The 21,390-nt window shown below is 41.1% G+C and overlaps 4 protein-coding genes across 4 annotated transcripts in view; 1 reads left to right on the top strand and 3 right to left on the bottom strand.

Annotated features, from left to right (window-relative positions):
- Positions 1 to 959, bottom strand: part of il2rb (interleukin 2 receptor, beta) — a 6,938-nt gene extending 5,979 nt beyond the window's left edge. Inside the window, exons 1-2 of the mRNA XM_089018723.1 lie at positions 807 to 959; positions 143 to 237 (exon numbers count right to left, since the gene is read on the bottom strand). Coding sequence (XP_088874849.1) covers positions 143 to 237; positions 807 to 859 — 148 coding nt within the window. The 5' untranslated portion in view covers positions 860 to 959. The remainder of the gene's footprint in view (positions 1 to 142; positions 238 to 806) is intronic.
- Positions 960 to 2,278: 1,319 nt separating this feature from the next.
- Positions 2,279 to 5,245, bottom strand: LOC148885226 (SUMO-conjugating enzyme UBC9-like). The gene is made up of 7 exons (XM_089018921.1): positions 4,948 to 5,245; positions 4,625 to 4,710; positions 4,464 to 4,547; positions 4,127 to 4,199; positions 3,912 to 4,021; positions 3,769 to 3,848; positions 2,279 to 2,778 (listed from the first exon to the last, which is right to left on the bottom strand). The coding sequence occupies exons 2-7, from the start codon at positions 4,688 to 4,690 to the stop codon at positions 2,715 to 2,717; spliced, it is 477 nt and encodes a 158-aa protein (XP_088875047.1). The 5' UTR covers positions 4,691 to 4,710; positions 4,948 to 5,245; the 3' UTR covers positions 2,279 to 2,714.
- Positions 5,246 to 5,910: 665 nt separating this feature from the next.
- Positions 5,911 to 8,945, bottom strand: mpst (mercaptopyruvate sulfurtransferase). Its single transcript, XM_089018920.1, has 2 exons — positions 8,339 to 8,945; positions 5,911 to 7,155 (listed from the first exon to the last, which is right to left on the bottom strand). Exons 1-2 carry the CDS (start codon positions 8,928 to 8,930, stop codon positions 6,857 to 6,859), a joined length of 891 nt encoding a protein of 296 aa, XP_088875046.1. The 5' UTR covers positions 8,931 to 8,945; the 3' UTR covers positions 5,911 to 6,856.
- A 3,845-nt stretch (positions 8,946 to 12,790) lies between these two features.
- On the top strand, positions 12,791 to 21,068 carry LOC148885224 (uncharacterized). Its single transcript, XM_089018724.1, has 4 exons — positions 12,791 to 12,914; positions 14,848 to 15,292; positions 15,598 to 15,999; positions 16,792 to 21,068. Exons 2-4 carry the CDS (start codon positions 14,849 to 14,851, stop codon positions 20,659 to 20,661), a joined length of 4,716 nt encoding a protein of 1,571 aa, XP_088874850.1. The 5' UTR covers positions 12,791 to 12,914; position 14,848; the 3' UTR covers positions 20,662 to 21,068.
- The last annotated feature ends 322 nt before the right edge of the window (positions 21,069 to 21,390 follow it).

The following is a 21,390-nucleotide window of genomic DNA, read 5'->3' as shown; positions in this document are numbered from 1 at the left end:
TGTTGATTTAATATTGGTTTTGTCAAATGTCAATTATTATCCAATGGGGATATGTTTTTGTATTTGTCGTCTGGCCCGAGTGAACAGTTTTTGGTAATAACCGTAACTCAATTCTCACCAAAAGTCACAAAATAGCTCTCACCTTGCACATTTGCCGCGCAGTCCGAGTAACGAAGAGAAAACACAACCGCCATCAGAAAATAGTGCCGTACCCGCCCCATCTTCAGCATCGTTGATCTATGAACATATGGATCCAAGAGTCATACAGTTTACTGTGCGTTCCATAAAGAAACTTCGTCAAGCTAACGTAATAATAATAATAATAATAATAATAATAATAATACATTTCATTTATAAGCGCCTTTCAAATCTCTCAAGGTCACTTGACAGTCACAGGATACGTTTTTCTCTGGGTGAGCAGCGGCAGCCACACGCGCCAGCGTTCACTCAACCCGGACGTAACTCAAATAGATAGAAAGCTTGCTTGCTAAGCAATCGTTAGCCAACAGATACCTAGCTACATAGCCAGCTAGATAGTGAATAAATAGCACTGATTACTTTTTTTTGTTCTGTCTGATTACCCCTAATGTACTATGCCTGACTCTGATTGCCCCATTAGCCTTTGTATCACCTCATTAACATGACTAAGCCTACTACGACCTAAGACACCTTACAACAGTAACAATGCGCCTAACATGGACAGCTATTATATACAGAAAATAAAGCAGTCACAAAGACAGTAGGGAGTGAAACCAAGATCATACAAACAAAATCTTGAAAATACTGTACAAGGTAGATATTGTTACCTGACTTTTAGGGCGAAGCAAAGGCAACGGCGCCTCACTGACCGGACCGACATTCTCACCCCTTCTGCCGGAATATGCCGGAATAATATTTAGCGGAAAATTTCTTTCTCTTTGTTCTCTCACTGTCTATTTTCCATTCCGCACGCTCACATTGTGTTCTCTCTGTCTTTCTGATGCTTATTCTCTGGCCTACTTATTGCGTTAGCTCTCTTTAAAAAACTTTTTTGGGGAGGGGGGGGGTGACATTTTCCAATTGTCAACCGCAGTTTCTACCTGGGCCTTAACAGGAAACCCATGTGACGCGCAAAATGGTAGTGAAAGCGTGACGGGCATGGCTGAGGTGGGAAGGTGAGTGCAAATGTCACATCCTGACTCTCGCCACCACCTGTTAGCGACACCCCCCATCACAACTTACTACTATCATTAAATGCAAACTGCTCTGAAACGACATCACATCCTGTTTCAATCGCTTTGTCGAGTGAGACGCTCGAGTTGTTCCTTTCAAGTGGTTTGAATCACCCACCAAACTCCAGTTAAAAGACATCCAAACCCCCCCATAAAAGTGTAGACGGGCCGTATTTGGAAGCACGCAGCTGCAGTGATACCTTGGCTGACGAACTTCCCAGACAGAGTGTGTAAGGAGAAAAGTGTGTATCCCAAAAATTAATTTCCCATAGAAAACCATTAAAATGAGAATAATCCGTTCCCAGGTCCCCATAAAACATAATTTTCTAAGCCTTAAAACTACACAAAATATACCTAATTTTGTGTATAATAAATGTGCTACGGTATTATAATTGAAGAAGTAAACTGTACTGTATAATAAAGTCGTTTTATTGACCTTTGTGATGGTCCTTGATGGCTTGATGGAATGGAGTGGCCAGTTTCATCAGCATTAAACACTTGATGAGGAACGTAACCTTCTTCTTTCACCATCTTGAGCAATGATCCCTTGTAGGTGCTTTCTCTGCGATAATCTTACCTTGTTCCTCATCAATTGTGTTCTGTTTAGCTGGGTTGATAGATTTTTTGCATCAAGTATACAGATGGCATGTGCAGGTTATTTGTGGAGCCTGATTAATGGGACATTTTAACCTTGCAGTCTACACTCTGCTTTTGAACTATCAAAGTTGAAACGAGTCCAAATTTCACTGCTTTCTATCCATTTTATCACTCTCTATCTGTCGTCTGCCTGCCTGTCTCTTTAATAGTTGTATTAAATCTTTAATGTTTAACCCCCTCCCCCGACTTCTGCGTTCTTGACCAATCACGTGGCTTTAACCGAAGACTGGGGGCGGGGAATAGAGGACAAAAAAAAGTCGGCTGCAATTTCCTTGTTAGGAGAACGGGCTCGTCCGCGAACGACACATCACTCATTGTGGCACTCCGTGTGTACCCCGAAAAATAGTTTGTATGCCAAGGTAAAATTTTCATAACGCGCTAAGGAAAAACACCACAGGTAGTCCTTAAGTTGTGTTTTTTTTTTATTCAATTTTATTTCACAATACACCATTTATTGTGTTCATGATAATACCACGCACACATCAACTGGCTAAAACAATATAAAACATAACTTTCACAATTTGGGTTTATTTATAATATATACACACGGTCACTTAGCAAAAACTCACAGACCTATTTGTTTGTTCCCAAACGCTTCTTGAGATAATTAGCGGAGAAATTGACACTGGTTGAAGAAAGCAAATAGTTTTTCTAATGCTTTTAACCCTCCTCAGGATGGCTGGACGGGAGGCCTGCTTCATTGTGACGCGCATCCGTTGAGTTTAATATTGGAAATAGTCGAGTGCTGGGGTTTATCTTTGACATGTCACTGATTAAAACGGCGACATGGTTGATTCTTGTTGGAGTGGTCCTTCAGGTTCGATCATGTCAGACTTCCTGCTCGATTTAGGTGGGTGCAAACTTCTTAGCTTGGGCCCTGACCCGCTTCTCGTAATCCATACGGTTCTGACTGCAATGGCAAAACACAATATTGCATCTTAATTACTTAGAATTAAAGGACAACCGACACCATTTTTTTTGTTTCCTGACATCAGAAAAACGTTTTATAGCATCTAAAATACCCAAAACATGCAGGCGGATATTTTTAGTCAAATGCAAAACACCAATAAAAATGACTTAAAGTGTCCCAAAACTGCCACAAAATGAGCTCAGAACTGGGTAGAATCAGAAAGTCCCGCCCCCTTGTGTGTGATGTCACGCCAGGATACTCCTTCACAAACTGCCTTGCTCCAGAATCAAAACAATGGCTTCAGAGAGTTCAGATTCGGAGAAGATGCTTTCTTGTTACTCATCCAGTTATGAATATGATTCAAATAGTTCTGAAGAGGAAAGCATAAATGTTTGCAATCGATTAAAGAAGTCCTTCCGTATCAATTCGAGCCGTCTGGACTCCAATGTAGCGCCCAGAAAATGCACAAGATGGTGCACAAGCTCTGTTGGAAATGGGCGGATTTGTACGCTGGGAATTTGTGGTTAATAATTTAAACCTTCTTTATGCATGTTACCGCAATTAGCTGTGACACGATTCACCATTGCGTTATTTATCAGAATCAGAATTATTTATGTAGTTTTCCTTCTAATTTCGCGATCAACACTGTGTTTTCAGTTGAAAAAAAAAGTACCCAAAATGCACAGTGCGTCGCTTTCTCGGTCAGGGACGTTCCCTCGTGACGTCACTTAGGGACGTCACCAACTCAAAAACAAGACTTCCTGAATATTCATCGCAAGTCTTAAAACGTAAAATAGAACTACATGTGGTGGAATCTTTGTAAAATGTGCTCAGTAGAAGTCACTTGAAGTGATTTTACAAATTATGGAAGCAACTTGTCCGGAGGTGTCTGTTGTCCTTTAATAATGAAGGTTATTCCATCCACTGAAATTTGAATTTCACAGCAGTGATACTCCAAAAATAAAAGCAATGAATTCAGTGGATGCCTACCAATAAATTGTGTAAGCCTCGGCTTGTGCTGGGTCTTGAATGTTGGGCTCATTCAGCAGTTCTTGGATCCCCAACAGAATCTGAAAACACAGAAAGCCATTAAAAGTGACGGTCCACAACTTTTAAAACAATTTCAATCTTACTTGTTTGATGGTTATGGCGGGCCTCCAATCTTTGTCCTCCTCCAGGATGGACAGACAAACAGTACCGGATGGGTAGACATTTGGATGGAATATTGGTGGCTCAAACTTGCCTATAAAGAGATTTTATAAATCGTTGAGGATATCAAACGTGACGTCAACAAAGATGCTTGGTTATTTGCAACATGGTTGAGATGTTTGGTATCAGTGGGACTCACATTTGGGCGGCGAGGAGGGGTAGTCGTCCTTGAAGAGCATCCTGAGTTTATACAGTCCTCCCTCCCACAAGGTCTAACAATCACAGGAGTTAAAAAAAACTACTGAAGCTTGTTCATTTTAAACACAACAACATTCCAGTTCTAAGTGTTTGTGTGTGTGAAGACATGTGAATGGCCGTTATCTCAGTTTTACTTGACCGTTTATAGATTATTTTTAGTTGTGCAAGTTTTCAAATGATCTTGCTGCTATCAGTAAGCCACAAATGTGTATTTTGTACGTAAAATAGATCTGTATTGAAGACCTAAACAAGATTTCATACAATGTTTCTAAACTTACGCCTTTCTTTCCAGGAATGGCACATTCCCAATTCATCAGATTCATGGTTCCATCTGGATTCTTGGTAGGTACAGCAACAAAACCCTGCAAGAAATAAACCAATTTGAGCGGGCCCTGAGAGAAATTTGAGAGATTTGGGTGAATAATAAAGGCGCACTAACAAACGGGTGATCTTTTCTCCAGGCTTTGCGCTCCTGGGACAATCTGCTCAGCGCAATGCCTGACATTGATGCTCATTAAACCCTCCCTATGGGAAACATGTCAAATAATTAAATACAAAAATATAAACATGTGAACCAAATACATATACGGGCGTTTACAAAAAAAAATAATTACAACGCATGGAGACGCGAATCGTAAAACACGTTTGAAAATGTAGCATGGTTACTTTAACCGCGATGCTATAATTACTCGAGTCAACCGAACCACATATTTCTCTTTTTAAATGTAAAATTAAGTCTCTTTGAAAACAAACGAAACTCACCAGCAGATTTTTGGATGAATATCAAACTAAAGTCAATTATGTGGCGTCTTAACGGCGTTAGCGCGACCCAAGAAAACACACCCTTCGTCGTTGGAAAACACAAATAACGGGCCACTAGGGATGTAAATGGCCGAACCGATACAAGGAGATTTTGTTCAACATTCATCTAGCAATGTAAAACGAGGATGTTGACGCTACTATTTGTTCAGAGTTTTCTTTAAATGCGCGATATATAGATTTTAACAGCGACTCCGCTACTAGCATACATTCAAAGACGAGGACCCAATTTGTTTATTTCTGCAGGACCTTCAGGCAGTTTTATGGACAGCACTTCGACCAATGTGAAGTCCGGCAGCCATCTTTGTTGCGGTACAATACACGATTGAGCCATTTGTCGATCGAATGACTCGTCGATAAACTTCCTTTAAAAATACAATAAAAATTACCGGTACATGTTTTTATAGGAAAATGTCAGTGAAAGTAGAATTACTTTGTAAACTTAAGTTAAAAAATATGATCTAGGTAACTTCAATGGTAAACATTTTAGGCAATTTTATAAAAGTAACCTTAAACACTGCACACAAACGTTTTCCTCAATTGTGAAACCATTTTCAAACAATCAATAAAATGAACCTCACTAACAGTTAGCATATGTGCGCCTCTCTCTAATCATGACTTGTTTATATTGTGTTACCGTCCACTAAAGTTGAACAAAGTACAGAACCTACTTGGATAAAGTTGGAAAACAGGTACTGTATGTACAGTACTTTGAAATGTAGGGATGACAAGTAAAAAGCCACCTGCAATATAAATACTCCAGTAAAGCGTTAGATGTCAGAAAAATCGACTTAAGTCTCCATTAATTAAGTATTTATACTCTGTAAATTCCCAATACTACTGTGGTACGAAAAGACCCATCTGGAAGCAGTGCAACAGGGTAAAAGTAATGAAAGGAAACTGAAAGACAATTTGGAATTATTTAATCAGAATTCATGGACAAAATATAATTAACACAAGTCCTTGATTCAGATATTTTAAAGGACAACCGACACCATTTTTTTTGTTTCCTAACTGACATCAGAAAAACGTTTGATAGCATCTAAAATACACAAAACACTGATATTTTTAGTCAAATGCAAACCACCAATAAAATGACTCGCCCACAGAAAAAAAACTTATTCTGTGACTGTAAACTGACATTGAGAGTTTTGAAAGGCGCTTATAAATGAAATGTATTATTATTAATATTGTTGTTATTATTATTATTTAAAAAATCATTTGCATAGAGTGGTAGTCTTGCGGCATTCATATTGTTCTACTTGAATAATGTGAAGCATTGCATAGATTATTTTGTCTACTTTTCTAAATTAGCAGCATTAATTCATTTAAAGGACAACCGACATCACTTTTTTGTTTCCTAACTGACACGAAAAGAGGCAGAAAATGGCGACGTGTATGGAATTAATCAGCCCGTTTCCACAGGCTGATTAATTCCTTCATGGAGCTTTGTAGCCCTCTTCTGCCTGTTTTTGGTGCAACACAAAGTTTTCAGACCAAACAAGTACAGCAAAATGCATTGACGTGATTGAAGGACTGCTACAATGTGTCCTTTTTTCGGTCAGGGGCGTTCGGTCAGGGGCGTTCCTTCAGTGACGTCACGTACGGACTCGTCACCAACTCAAAAACAAAGACTTCCGGAATATTCAAAGTCTTAAAACGTAAAATATAGCTCTATGTGGTGGAATCTTTGTAAAATACGCTCAGTAGAAGTCATTTGAAGACATTTTACAAATGATGGACACAACTTGTCCGGAGACATCGGTTGTCCTTTACATGTGCAAATGTCTTAACAAAAGTTGAATTAACTTAGGACAAACCTATTTGTTTCTCTATTACCAAGATGGCTGCCTTACATTTTCTTTCCGTCTGCCTCTGAGATGACGTTTTCGGGAGACGCTCGTTTAAACCATTCGGCCCAGGAACCGTCATAAACGCACACCCCCGGGTGGCCGAGCAGGTGAGCTGCCAAAACGACGAGGCACGCCGTCACGCCAGAGCCGCAGGTGGCCCACAGGGGTTGGTCCAATTTCACACCTGCTTCCTTGAATAGTTTGGATAAGTCCTCCTTGGCCAAATACTTTCCGGATGGTTCTAGCAGGGAAGTGAACGGCATGTTGATCGCACCGGGGAAGTGGCCTGGTAGGGTACCTGGAAATAAACAAAAAAAAAGGGAGCAAATATTAGCCAATGCTTACCAAACATGTGCCAAAATGTGTCCACTCCAGTGCCAGGGTTTTTGTCATTTTCACTCAAATTCCAGGACCCACAGAATATTGAGTTTTAGGACCACATAAGCATTCTATCCAGTGTAAGAAATCTTAGACTCTCTTCTTTCATCAGAAAAAAAAAGAGTTAATTCCTAAGTTATATGGATCTGGAGTTATCTGAGCTTGAAATAGGGCCTGATGTACAAAAGGCAAATGCCGCCCCGTCGTGGAAGAGAAAAAAATGCCAGAGGTCTGGTCCCTCCCGCAAGAAAACCCAAAACCCAAACATTCGGGAATGCCACTCACGTCATATTTTCAATTCCCAAATAAATTCGGAAATGGCAGTGAATGATAATTCTAACTCACACTAACTACCTAGCTAGCTGGCTATTATCTATATTGCTATCTAAGTGGCTAGTTATCTAGCTATCTATCTGTTGGCTATCTATTAGTTACCTATTAGCTGGCTAGCTAGCTTTCTATCTATTTACTTAAGAGTTGAGTGAACGCTGGCTCAGTGTATTAGCTAACTAACTATCTAGCCAGCTGGCTATTAGCTATATAGCCATCTAAGTGGCTATCTATCTGTTGGCTATCTATTAGCTGGCTAGCTAGCTTTCTATTTACTTACGGGTTGAGTGAACGCTGGCTCAGTCTATTAGCTAACCAACTATCTAGCTAGCTGGCTATTAGCTATATAACTATCTAAGTGGCTAGCTCTCTATCTGTTGGCTATCTATTAGCTGGCTAGCTAGCTTTCTATGTATTTACTTTTAGGTTGAGTGAACGCTGGCTCAGTGTATTAGCTAACTAACCATCTAGTTAGCTGTCTATTAGCTATATAGCTATCTAAGTGGCTAGCTATCTAGCTGTTGGCTATTTATTAGCTAGCTAGCTTTCTATCCATTTACTTCCGGGTTGAGTGAACGCTTGCGGATGTGGCTGCCTCTGCTCACCCACAGAAAAACGTATTCTGTGACTGTAAAGTGACCTCGAGAGTTTTGAAAGGCGCTTAGAAATGAAATGTATTATTATTATTATTATTATTATTATCATTATTATTATTATTGTTATTATTATAAGATTATTCGTCATAATTTGTGGCGTTGCGAAAACGAACTCACCCTCTCTCGGCTCCGGTTCGACCCCCCTGTACCTGCCCGCAGATCTCGCGTCCACCACCTGGATCGTCTTGGTACTGATGTTCTCCAGCACGTCCTCATAAGTCTTCACCCACGCCGTGTTATTCGTGGTCACCTTGAAGTCTTTGCGTTCCGGTTTCACTTGCTCAGACGTCACCGGACGTCCTTCGGCCAACCAGTTTTTCATACCCCCGTCCAGCACCGACACCGAGTGGTGACCAAACAATCGGAACATCCACCACACTCGAGGGGCGCTGTACGAACCGAATCCGTTGGTGTCGTAAACCACCACATGCGTGTCATTGCCGATGCCCAAGTCGCCCGCGTAGCGTGAAAAGTGGCTGCCAGTGGGCAACATGTGGTCGTACGGTGAACTTTGGTCACTGCACTCGTCAATGTCGAAGTAAGAAGAACCCGGAATGTGCTGCTCCGCGAACTCCGCTTTCGGGTCCCGTTTGGTTATCGGGAGGTACCATGACGAATCTAAAACCCGAATCTTGGAGCCAACGAGACCGTTACGGATTGCGTCCGCAAGCCACTGGGATGAAACCACAGCTCGAACCTGTGCCGCCATGATGGTGCGGAAATGTCATTCACACAGTCAACTGTAGAGGGCGCCAGAAACGACCCTACAGTAAAATAATTTGCCATTTATACGTTATAAAATAAAATATAAATTTCCTCATCGACGTTTGACGCATAAAATATTACCACTACATCTCCTGTACTTATTTTTTTGTTTTAATAATAATAATAATAATAATAATAATAATAATAATAATAATAATAATAATAATAATAATAATAATAATAATAATAATGATAATGATAAGTCTACACTGACATGCACTAAATAGCTCGCAAGGCAGTTGCAATAGTGTACCCAATAGTGGTATAATAATAATAATAATAATAATAATAATAATAATAATAATAATAATAATAATAATAATAATAATAACACATTTCATTTATAAGCGCCTTTCAAAACTCCCAAGGACACTTTACAGTCACAGGATATTTTTTCTTTGGGTGATCAACGGCAGCCACACGCGCCAGCGTTCACTCAACCCGGGAGTGTATCTAGTTATCTATCTATCTATTTAGTTAACCATCTAGTTAGCTAGCTATCTAGTTAACTGTCTAGTCAGCTATCTAATGAGATGTCTATCTATCTAGTGAGCTGTCTACCTAGTTAGCTGTCTAGTCAGCTATCTAGTTAGCTGTCTATCTATCGAGTTAGCTATCTACCTAGTTAGCTATCTATCAATTTATGTATTTATTTATTGTTCTTTCTTGCTCATGAGTACTGGAAAAAAATGGTGACAAACAAAAAATGTATATATATCTACGCTATAATAAAAATAGTTTTCCAACAAATACCTGACATTGAAAGGTACATACGAAGCTACATTTTCATATATCGCTACAGTTATTGTTTTTTTTTTTTTTCCTCAAGAAACGTTTTGACGTTTGTATAAATAAGACTATTTTGGTAAAATTGCTTTACTGACAGTAAATGTTGGCAGTAAATAGATTTGTTGTGAGATAGTAATGACTGAGAAATTAGTTTTGCTAGGTAGCGCGACATTTCATAGTTACAACAAAAGTTATTCTTAAATTTTAGAATTCATGATGCAGCAAAGTAGCTGAAGACACTGTTCTTTGATTGAACCAGGTTGTATACCAATAAATTCATATTCTGTTTTTGAAAAAAAAAGTTTCATTTTACATACGCTATATAAAACATAAGATTAGTCACCATTTTGTAAGGGGCAGACGCCATTATTTGTAAGACTGTTGACCGCCTTGGGTTGACAGTCATGTTAAGTTTTCAAATTTGAAGTAAAAAAATACAGACTGTTATTGTGGTTGTCATATTAATAAAAGTGGGTTGTAAATGTTGTCATATTAATAAAAGTGGGAGGGGCAGTTTCTGGTCATGGCCTGTTTCGGAACAATGAGCGGAAAAAAAGGTGACACTATTCGGCTGGTAAAAAGCTGTTTTAGGTATATTATGCAACTATTTGTGCAACCGTATTGCTCTAGCTCAGTTGCGCACAGAATTTATGCTTCCTCTTTTTTAGTTGAGGTGTTCAGGTACAGTATTAGTTTACATTAACGACGGGAAAAAAAATTAACCCCTTAAAACAGGGGTGTCAAAGTCATTTTTTGCCGCGGGCCACATTGTAGTTATGGTTTCCTCTCGAGGGCCGTTATGAATTTGGGGAACCCATTAGAATGTTTAAATCCCTTCAAATATTACATATAGAGCACACAGCAAATTAATGAATAACTCGTTTTCAAATCTGAAGTCAAGAATAATGACTGTTACTGTGGTTTACATCCCAAAATATGAAATTTTGGCTCAGATTTTAGCAATCATCATGGAATTTAACAAGTTTGATTTGCTTTCGCGGGCCGAAAAAAATGATGTGGCGGACCGGATTTGGCCCGCGGGCCTTGACTTTGACACCTGTGCTTTAAAATCTTGTCTGTGAGGCAGCAATACGAACCATGTGTTTCATTGTCACCAATTAAAGGAATATAAAAGGCAACGTAAACAAGTCACATGGTTGTTAGTTGTTCCGATAAATTGCCACTAAGTTGAGTTGTTTAAATGCGTTGGCATTAGTGTGATCTGGTTATTTTTTGTGTTTCTTACTATATTAAAAAGTCACATTGGTGCATTTGAACCGCATGTACGCAGTTGTTTATCGGGTAATAAGAATTGGGCTCCCTCATACATTTCATGTGGTCATCTAAGCACCTGAGGTTTGATGCATCTGCTATTTGCAACACATCGGCGTGACGATATTTTCCGGCTGATAAATGTCCGTTTTAGTGATTGTACAACAATATTTTTGCAACGACGTTACAGGAACTCTGTTGCATACACAATTTCTACTTCCTTCCTTTTCATTTCAGTTGATTTGTGCTGGTTAGAATTAATATTCATGGAGTGGACAGTTCATGAGACCCTGCATGAACTGCAGCTTGCAACACTTTTACTGTCTGGAGACCTTTTCTGACTGGTAAATGTCTGTTTTCGGGATTGTACAACCATTTGTGTAACTACATTGCCGAAAGTCAGTTGCAGTACAGTATTTCTGATTTCCCTTTTCTAGTTCATTTGTGCACGTTATAATTCGCAGTAATGCTAGAAAAAAGTGTTGAAATTACACATCATGAATTCATCTTTAGCTGCACAGGTGTTGGTCGTCTTAATAAGTGGAAGTTAAAAGGACTCCCGGCACGACCATTCAGTGTCGGATCATTGGTTGTTTCACTCTGTCTGGGTTGTTTCGTCTTGCCATGTTTTACTCATGGTTTTGTTTGCTACTTTGGATCTTTTTGTTCTGATGACTTTGTTAGTTTGAGATTTTGTTCCTGCGGATTTTATTTGATAAAATGTGTTACATTTGTTCTGGCGGAGTAATCTTCGGTGGAAGAACACCAAAGCACACGACCGGACAGTGCCCCAGCCGGCCTACCTTTCCCTTTCTATGAGTGCACACGTCGATCGTCTTCAACGATACTTTTGCTGTTATGGGACCGAAAAAAAAAACCACCACAGGCTCGTGTTCAGATTCACATTTATTATACATAGAATAAGGTATGTTGTGTGTAGTTTTCAGTCTTATTTAGTTTAACATTATATTTTATGGAGACCTGGGACCGGATTATTCTCATTTGAATTGTTTCCTATGGGAAATTAATTTTTGGGATACACACTTTTCGCCTTACACACTCTGTCTGGGAACCAATTAAGTGTGTAATCCAAGGCCCTATATAGGCAGTCATTCTAGAGTGAATGAATATTCAATATTTAATCGATATATGTATCAATATATGTAACATATACTCATCATGTGGAACTGTTGCGGCTTGGAATTGAAGCAGATTTTATGTGAAACAGGAGATGTGAGACAATCTCTTTTCGTCAATGGATGCTACAGCTGCGTGTTTGCTTTCAACATTTAGCTTGTAGTCGACGTGCACATTCCACCATGATGTCCCTGATCCACTGGTGGAAAGACGCTTTGATCCTCTCCTCTTTCATCTAGAACTGCTTCATGTCATCACAAAGAGGGTACAGCAAGTCCTGAAGAATGAATGTCTCTCTATGTCTTTGTTTTGTCATATTGTCTCTATGCTGTCATGTTATTTGTTATTTAGTTTTTTTTTTTTTTGTTCTTTTGACTTCAAGACGGCGCCGCGAGAGTGGCTGCCTTTCCAGCAGCTCATGTGTTTCGTTTTTCTACTTTCATTCCTTTCATCACTTTGCTGCTGTGAAATGTAAATTTCTCCACTGTGAGACTAATAAAGGCATATCCAATCCAATCCAATCCAATCCATACTCAAAATAGAAGCAAATGCAAGATGAGGAAAACAAGAAAAAGAAATGAGTGCCATGAGAACTGGTGGGAGGGCCACAAGAATTTCAATTGCTTAATAAGTGTCACAGCCTTCTCATTACAGACAAGCCAAGTTTTCACCCATTGACTCTTTGTCTTTCTTTGCGAGCGGCTTGACCTGAGAGAAATTTCCACCCCAGGTGAGCAGATCTTCAGATGTTGTGTTCATTAATATGTGCCGCTCTTCATCTCAATCTGTATTTGTAATGGAGGGAAAAAAATACCTTATTTACATGGTCATAATTGGGTTTGAAATTTTAATACAAACCAAAGCCACCTATTTAAAATTGCATTTTCTGTGTAGCTCTTTCTCTTGTTTCTATTTATAATTGTATTTTATTTATTGTATTCTATTTGTGATTGTATATTATTTATTATAGTACCTATGCGTGTCTGTGACTGTAATGTGTCCTTGAGAGCTTTGAAAGGTGCTTAAAATGTAATGTATTATTATTATTATTATTATTATTAATATTATTATTATTATTATTATTATTATTACGTAAAAATCAAGTGTTGTAGCTAAGGTATTCTTATTTTTTAATAAACCATTTAAATGGATAAGATAGTGGGTAGAATGGATCTATAGAAAGACCCCATCGAGACCCCATGAATCATTTAAAACAATTAATAAAATGAAGAAAAAAAAAAAACGGAAAAGTGTCAACACTTAAGGTCAGTTTCGAATATTTGATTTAGCTAACATACCCAGTGCGTGCTTTTAGACTGTGGGAGTCGATCATAGCTGCTTCCGCTAATCTAGTTATTGAGCTATTGGAGTCACAAGACAGGAATCCCTGCAGTCCGCATGTTCCAAGAAATCCATACAGGATGCATTGTGTGAATTATTTGAAGTTATTTAGTGTCATCAGGAGAAATTCAATGAATAAGCAACAGAAACAAAAAGCAGCTCTGCTGTAAGCCTTTGTCGGGCATGGGAAGTTTATGCGATCCTGATACATTTTATTGTTGTAATAATCTCATGAAATATTGATGATAATCGTTCTTTAAATGGTATTATTTTAAATACAGTAAAGTCTCGTTATATCGATATCGGATATATCGATAGTCCCGGTTATATCGATACTATTTCTATGCACGCACGGAGAAAATTACATGCAAACAGGGTCGGATATATCGATAGTCCCGGTTATATCGATATTTTTTCGGACTCCCTTGAATATCGATATAACGAGACTTTACTGTACTACGTCATACCGTTTGGAGGCAGATGGGTGCCTCGCTGTTATGTCAAGCTTTATATTAGATAAATAATCTTACTTAAACAGACTCAGGTTTGTCACAAATGCATTTATGATTAAAATACTATACTTTTTACTACTGAATTTGATGAAGTCCCCTGAAAACCTTTCCCATGTAAAACGGTCTTGGCTCAAACAATATTGGGAAATATGGTTTATAGCTTCCAAGCAGTATAAACCTTTTCATGCTCGTATTGTTCTAATTTTTAAAATAATGTCATTGTTATTATTATTAGTAGTAGTAGTAGTACAAGGAGTAGTAGTAGTAGTAGTAGTAGTAGTAGTACAGGTAACATCCGACTTATGACCGAGTTCCGTTCCGACCAAACGGTCATAAGTCAAAATGGTCGTAAGTTGAAATCCATTCAAAATGTTGAATAGAGACTTGGAGGCTAAATGACTTGCAAACTTTAAAAATAGGGTCTGGAGGTTGTGGTTGTAAGTATGGGTGGTCGTAAGTCCAGCCGGTCGTAAGTCGGATGTTTCCTGTATTTGTATTTGTATCTGTATCTGTATCTCTATTCGTATTCATTACAATGTAATTATAAACATACACACACACGTTTTCATCACTTACGGGGACCATCCTTTCCAAATGACTTACAGCTCTAAAAAAAATCAGCGATACACACAATGGTTTTGTCATCGTATACACAAATTTAAATATAAGACTATGAAGTCATGTTTGGACTGTGTGTTTTGGGGACGTAAAAACTGATTTTACACGCGTAATGGGGACTAAATTTCAATATATTTAACACACACATTTTTTTATATTGAATTTTTATATTTCCGACTTAACTTTCAACAGGATGGCTCTTCTCGACTACCCAGTTCCAGAAGTGGATGCGACCTTTCAGGAAATTTCCCGCGTCCTCCAGCTCACTCTAAGCCTCGATCGTTTTGTCGACTTCAAAAACACCCTCGAGAAGCAGAGGTCAGCTCTGGAAGAGGCCCAGCAAAAATTTGCATCCAACGTTACCGGCCAAGAGAATTGGGTGACGGAGAATTTCAAGAAAAATCTCTTATCCTGCGCGGACCCGCTCACAACGGCTACAGCTCTTCCAATTGTTCTTCTACCGTCCAAAACGAAAGGATGCGAGCAGCTAACGAGAGCAGCCGCTCTGCTTTGGGCAGCAGCAAAGTTGTATTGCGAGCCAAAGCTGCTGGAAGGTGACGTGCCTTTGGAACGAACTCAGCAATCTGAGGTTTTTGCTGCCACCCGAATTCCTGGCAAGAGTCGTGATGAAATCAAAGTAAGGGAAAATCCAAAGATGTCATATATATATATATATATATATATATATATATATATATATATACAGTGATGCCTTGGCTTACGAACTTAATTGGTTCCTAGACAGAGTGTGTAAGGCGAAAAAATTGTGCCAGATCCGTGTGGATCCCGAAAAATAGTTCATTTGCCAAGGTAAAATGTTCATAAATTTAACGTTTGTAAACCGAAAAGTTCGTAAGGCAAGGGGTTCGTTAACCGAGGTATCACTGTATATCAATTTTTGTCCCCTAACCCCTAAATCAACCTGTATTTTTCCCTCCGCAGGTGTACCCGGAAAGCATTCACGCCATTGTCACTTGCGCTGGGGGTGTTTTTACGGTTGATATATTACAACGTTCGAGCGCTGATGGGCCGTTATCCGCTCGATCCTTCCCTGCTATCTACAACCAGTTGGCGAAGGTACTAGAGCAGCCCAGCACCGGAAATGAGAGCGACCCATTAGCCATTTGTAGATTCTCTGCATTGGAACGCAAGTCCTGGGCCACCATCAGGGAAGAGATCGTGAAGAACGGAGGAGATTCTGCGGCGTCACTGATGCTAATGGAAAGTGCCGTGCTAGCATTGAGTTTGGAGGACCTCTCTGCACCTTCCCAATTGGCCGAAATCCTCAACGCGGTGAGGTTGGGAGGCGAAGGAGATGGTCCCTGCCTGAGATACTATGATAAGGTGAGACTCCTTACACAAGCTATATGGCTATCTAGCTAGTTTGCTAACTGTCCAGCTGGCTATCTATTAGTTATCTGTTAGCTAGCTGGCTAGCTTTCTATCTATTTCAGTTACGTCCGGGTTGAGTGAACGTTGGCGCGTGTACGGCTGCCGCTTCTCACCCGCAGATAAACCGATCCTGTGACTGTAAAGTGACCTTGAGAGTTTTGAAAGGTGTTTAGAAATGAAATGGATTATTATTGTGATAAGCATTTTCTTCATTTTTTGGTTTTGGTGATGGTTGGAGACCAAAAAAATGAATATTCAAAATTTAACATCAACAGAAATATGTCTGTGTATGCTCTTAGTGGTACAGGAGTGGTCCATCGACATCCACAGAAATAAAAACGTATTGGTCATTATGCCCCCCCAGCCCCTTCCCACTGCCACACTCACCGAACTCTGAGTACACGCTACACGCTGTACTATAATCCTGAACTCTATTTTTTTTCTGCAAGACCTCACTTCAACCTTTTTTGTGTTTTTGTTTTTGCACTACTACACTACGTCACTTTACATACGACACAACCTTACTTTACATTCAGAAATTACATGTATTGTCTGTTGTCAATTGTCTGTCTTTTTAGCCACATTATAAGTGCCTTGCTGTATGTCATACATATTAGCATATTTGACAATAAAGCTGACTTTGACTTTGACTTTGATTATCGGACAATAAGGTCACACTGGATGGTCTGCGAGCCGTTGGCGTACAAAGGAAACCGACATAACGTTTTTCTTCCCTTTTGCCAGGTGCTGAATTTGGTAGTATTCAAGGACAGCACAGCCGGCATGGTTTTCGAGCACTGTGCTGTGGATGGGATGGTGGTGAGCCTTGTCACCGAGAGCATCTTCCAGTTGTCCGAGACGGCCGATTTTAGCCTCTCCCATCAAGTCAACGGCTCTGCCACATCGGATGACACAAATCCTTTACACCCGACATCTTTAACGTTTACTTTCCGCGCCACGCATACCGCCGACACATCCCCCGATTTCAAATCCTCCAATCCCGTCCTCACTTTCGACGTGCCGTCTTATCCCGATGTGTTTTCAACTCTCAGAAGCCAAAGGGGGCTCTATGACGCTTGGATCAACTTCTCTTTACAACTTTCCCTGATGCAGACTTTGGGGGAATCCGCTGCCGCTCACATGCTTGTCACTCCCACCCATATGCGGCACTTCAAACACGGTCGTTGCGATCCCACCTACTCAGTCACCGGGAAGTCGCGTAAGTTAGTCTGCGCCTTGGCGTCAAGCCTTTGCCGAGACAACACAACGCAATCCAGGAATGAGCTTTTAAATTTGTTCCACGTGGCATATTTGGAACATAAGGCTCTGATAAAAAACACCAAATCTGGAACAGGTGTCGGTCCCCATTTAGCTGCCCTTCGACGAGCTTTACCAAATGACAACCCTTTGAAACAATTTCTGGACCCCTTTGGGTGTCCATCTGTGTACCTCACCGGTACCGACCTAATGGAGGGACTCGAATGCGGAGTTGGAAACGTTTATGCGCAAGATCAGCTTGCTGTCACCTACCTTGGAAAGAAGGACAAGGTTCGGGTTGTTCTTAACGGGAAAGGGAGCTTCGCTTTGGTTCTGGACAAGCTTCAGGAAAAACTGAAGGCCAATTTGCAGTTTGTGATGATTTTAGCTCTCAAATATGCAATCGCGTGTCAAATGGGAGCTTTGGAGTGTCTCCTCGAACAAAACCAGACGAAGAACATGAATGGCGAGACGAATCACTTTCAGACGAGTGACAAGAAAACTACTGAGATGAGTTCGGACTACACGCTGTTAATCCACGGCGGCGCTGGAGAGGGAATGATGCTCAACACACAAGTGTTGAACGTCATCGAATTTGCTCTGGAAACAGCTTTAAAGCTTGGGTCCCAAGTGCTTCAATGTGGCGGGCAGAGTCTGGATGCAGTTCAAAGGTCGGTGGGAGCCCTGGAAGATTGCTTTCTCTTCAATGCGGGTAAAGGCTCAGTCTTCAACAGAGAAGGTAAAATTGAAATGGAGGCCGCCCTCGTCGACGGCAATCGAATGAGGTCGGGAGCTGTCGCCTGCGTCCAACGTCTAAAGAACCCCATCAAAGCGGCTCGGTGTGTCATGGAAAAAAGCTCACATAGCCTGATTGCGGGCGACGGTGCGGAGGAGTTTCTGCAAGGGTTTGGAGAAGATCCCAAAGTGGTCAAACCTGGTTACTTCCACACCGACCTCCGTCACAAAGAGTTGCTCGCGAAGCTCACCGGTGCGAACCCTTCCAAAAACAATCACCCGCAAACCGTTGGGGCTGTAGCTTTGGATTGTCAGCGTGCCTTGGCTGCTGCAACATCAACAGGCGGCTTGGTAGGGAAGTCGAAAGGTCGAATTGGTGACACAGCCGTCGTCGGAGCGGGGATCTACGCCGACGACGCATTAGCCATCAGTTGCTCCGGAGATGGAGATGTGTTTTTAAGACATACAGTTGCGCAAAAAATCGCCAGTCTCTACCACCACAAAGGCTATGGTCTCAGACAGGCGTGTCGAGAGGTGATGACGGAAAACCTGAAAGACGTATGTGCAGGAGTCATTGCGGTGGATGCCAAGGGGGATTACGTTGTCGAAACGAATGCCGCCGTCATGTTTGTGGCCTCGATGTCAGCTGGAATATCAAGAGTTGAGGTGCTTCAACCCCTAAAAAATGTCTCTTATGTCATCTGGGAAACTGATGAGCTGGTCGCATACCTGAATCCCAACCCTTGGACTCCTGGGTCAACTATTTTAACCAGAAAGTCTCTTCGTGGGGCCCAGAGCATCTTTCATTTAGCTGAACCAGATTTTGTGTCTATGCTACAAGCAGCCAAATCTGTATCTAAAATTCTGTGTGACAAACTGGAAGTCCAACGAAGTGCTTTGGTTTTCTCTCCTAACGCCAATCAACCGGCACAAATCCGACTACTACCACTTCACGGCTTAGGGTCAAAGTGGCAGGCCCGTCTTGCCAGCCAAGAAGACGTGGACTCGTTCAACCCTGGATACTGTAACTCGAAAAATGGCCCACGTTGCGATGAGGAAACACTGAACAAGATTCAAACCCAGATCAGGAATGGATTACCGACATCAAATGCTCCCTCTAGCTTTGAATTTTTAGGGCCTCACTCTGATCACAACCTGTTCAGTCGGATTGTACGGGGCGAGGAGCGACATTGGAGAGTCTGGGAAGATAATCAACACGTTGCTTTTCTGACACCCTACCCAAACACACCCGGAGTAACTGTTGTAGTGCCACGCAAACCATTGTCCAGCGACATCTTTAAACTAGAAGAAAGAGACTACAAAGCTCTGATCTTGGCATCTTATAAAGTGGCCCACTTGCTGGAAGAAGGAATGGGAGCTCCATGCGCTCTCATCTTTGAGGGCCTTCAGATTGATTACGCTCATGCAAAGTTGATCCCAATGATTCCTCCCCCGGAAGACCTGAAAATTGCCAGTCCGCAAACGGAATTCTTCCCCAAATACCCCGGTTATGTTTCCTCACTTAATGGTCCAGCCGCAGACCCGGAATTCCTCAAAACGATCTACTCCAAAATCACTCGCTGCCGCCCCTCGCGATCATGGGAAGACCCCGAGTCCCACTCCACACTTGCGATCACGTCCCAGTGGTATCGCAACCTGTTCCAGATACAGAACACCCTTTTCCACAGCACAGTCGAATATTTCAGCACTTCCTGTCGGTACTCCTACGCCCTGACGCCTCTCACGACAGACACCATCTCCTCCCCGATGGGTCTTGGGTCTGATTCCGAGCCGGTTTCTATTCACCTCTTGGGTCAAGACATCCATCTAGCAGACTCGATGCAATTTGTGCTTGAGTATTTCCTCCGTTTCCAGGAGAATCTACCGGGGGCCTATTACATATCCCCTAGCTTCAGAGGAGAAGATCCCGACGCTACACACTTGAACCAATTCTACCACGTGGAGTGTGAACTGTTGGGTGACATGGACCGTGCCATTTCCATCGCAGAGGGATATTTATATCATCTCACCAAGTCCATGCTGAAGAGACACGCAGACATCATCCTCAACACCGCCGGGACCCTGACACATGTCACTCTCTTGCTAAGTAAATTAGATGGGAAAACCCGACTACCACGAGTTTCTCTTGACCAAGCCATTCCGATCATGCCTTCTGCTGATTGCTTGGAGTGGGTCCAAGAAGGTCAGCCGCAGTTTGGGAGAAAACTTACCCGCAAAGGAGAACGGTTCCTGATCGAAAAATACGGGGGCCCCGTTTGGCTAACTGAGATGGACCATCTCTCAGTTCCCTTCTACCAAGCCTACGTGGAGGGCAGCGGACGAGCCAAAGCCAAGGCTGCGGACCTTCTGTTGGGTTTAGGAGAGACTTTGGGTCTCGGAGAACGTCATTCCACTTCTTCCATGGTACAGGAGGCCCTCAGGCACCATGCAGTTCCTCAGCAGTCCTATAAATGGTACATTGACATGCGTGAGGTGAAGCCGCTACTGACCAGTGGGTGGGGCATGGGGACGGAGCGATACTTGTGTTGGCTGCTTCAGCATAATGATGTCAGAGATACGCAGATTATTCCCAGACTCAAAGGACATAAATATATGCCATGATCATCAGATTAAAAGACGAAAACACAGCATCGAGTACCAATCATATGTAGCATGCCTCGATGATGCAAAATATTGAAATTTCCAGCTGATTTACGTGATATTTATTTCCAAATGTTTATGTTTCAATGGCAACAAGACCCACTTAATCCTTTGTTTCTTCTTCAGTCTGGCAGAAGTAAATGATACATATATCGTCAATGTATTTTTTTTTTTATGTTTCCATCAGTTTATTATACTCGTCTTTCACATTCATTTTCAAGAACTGCGTAATCTAAAATCGCCTCATTTTAGCCGCATCATCTATGTTTCACAATAGACAACACAGCCAACTCGTAATGGTTACCAATTACTTTTTATGTGACTCATTTTTTCCCCGTATCAAAATAAAGTTTTAATGTGAACTGAATGCTACAGCAACTCATCATCTTCAAAGTATTTGTATGTGCAGCTTCAAAGACAACAACATTTTCACTGATGCTTTCCTCAATGAAATAAATAAATAAATATGAATCTGTCTCAACTGGGGAGTGTTTCTGAGTTGTATACTGATATGCCAACACATGTACTGAACCATTTGCCCAGAAGGCAAAATCGAATAAAGAAAGTTTAAAAAAAAAATAATAACATTAAAACAGTCAACAGGAAGTCTGTGTGCTAACCACTCAACTACCAGGCCGCCCGTTACTTGACATTTTGCAATAATTTTGTTACCCCATTGACACTCACTTT

Source organism: Hippocampus bargibanti, linkage group LG17 (genome assembly GCF_051943395.1).
Source record: "Hippocampus bargibanti isolate YZ-2025 linkage group LG17, ASM5194339v1, whole genome shotgun sequence".
Lineage (NCBI taxonomy): Eukaryota > Metazoa > Chordata > Actinopteri > Syngnathiformes > Syngnathidae > Hippocampus > Hippocampus bargibanti.
Note: the sequence above shows the minus strand (reverse complement) of the source record. Positions and strands in the feature narration are given on the sequence as shown.

Excerpts from the sequence above, each read along its gene's own strand:
- mpst (XM_089018920.1), bottom strand. The coding sequence starts at position 8,930 with ATGGCGGCACAGGTTCGAGCTGTGGTTTCATCCCAGTGGCTTGCGGAC. Across the intron at positions 7,156-8,338 it reads CGAACCGGAGCCGAGAGAGG|GTACCCTACCAGGCCACTTC; the intron begins GTGAGTTCGTTT and ends GTTTATTTCCAG.
- LOC148885224 (XM_089018724.1), top strand. The coding sequence starts at position 14,849 with ATGGCTCTTCTCGACTACCCAGTTCCAGAAGTGGATGCGACCTTTCAG. Across the intron at positions 15,293-15,597 it reads AGAGTCGTGATGAAATCAAA|GTGTACCCGGAAAGCATTCA; the intron begins GTAAGGGAAAAT and ends TTCCCTCCGCAG. Across the intron at positions 16,000-16,791 it reads GCCTGAGATACTATGATAAG|GTGCTGAATTTGGTAGTATT; the intron begins GTGAGACTCCTT and ends CCCTTTTGCCAG.
- LOC148885226 (XM_089018921.1), bottom strand. The coding sequence starts at position 4,690 with ATGTCAGGCATTGCGCTGAGCAGATTGTCCCAGGAGCGCAAAGCCTGG. Across the intron at positions 4,548-4,624 it reads GGAGAAAAGATCACCCGTTT|GGTTTTGTTGCTGTACCTAC; the intron begins GTTAGTGCGCCT and ends TATTTCTTGCAG. Across the intron at positions 4,200-4,463 it reads CCATTCCTGGAAAGAAAGGC|ACCTTGTGGGAGGGAGGACT; the intron begins GTAAGTTTAGAA and ends TGTGATTGTTAG.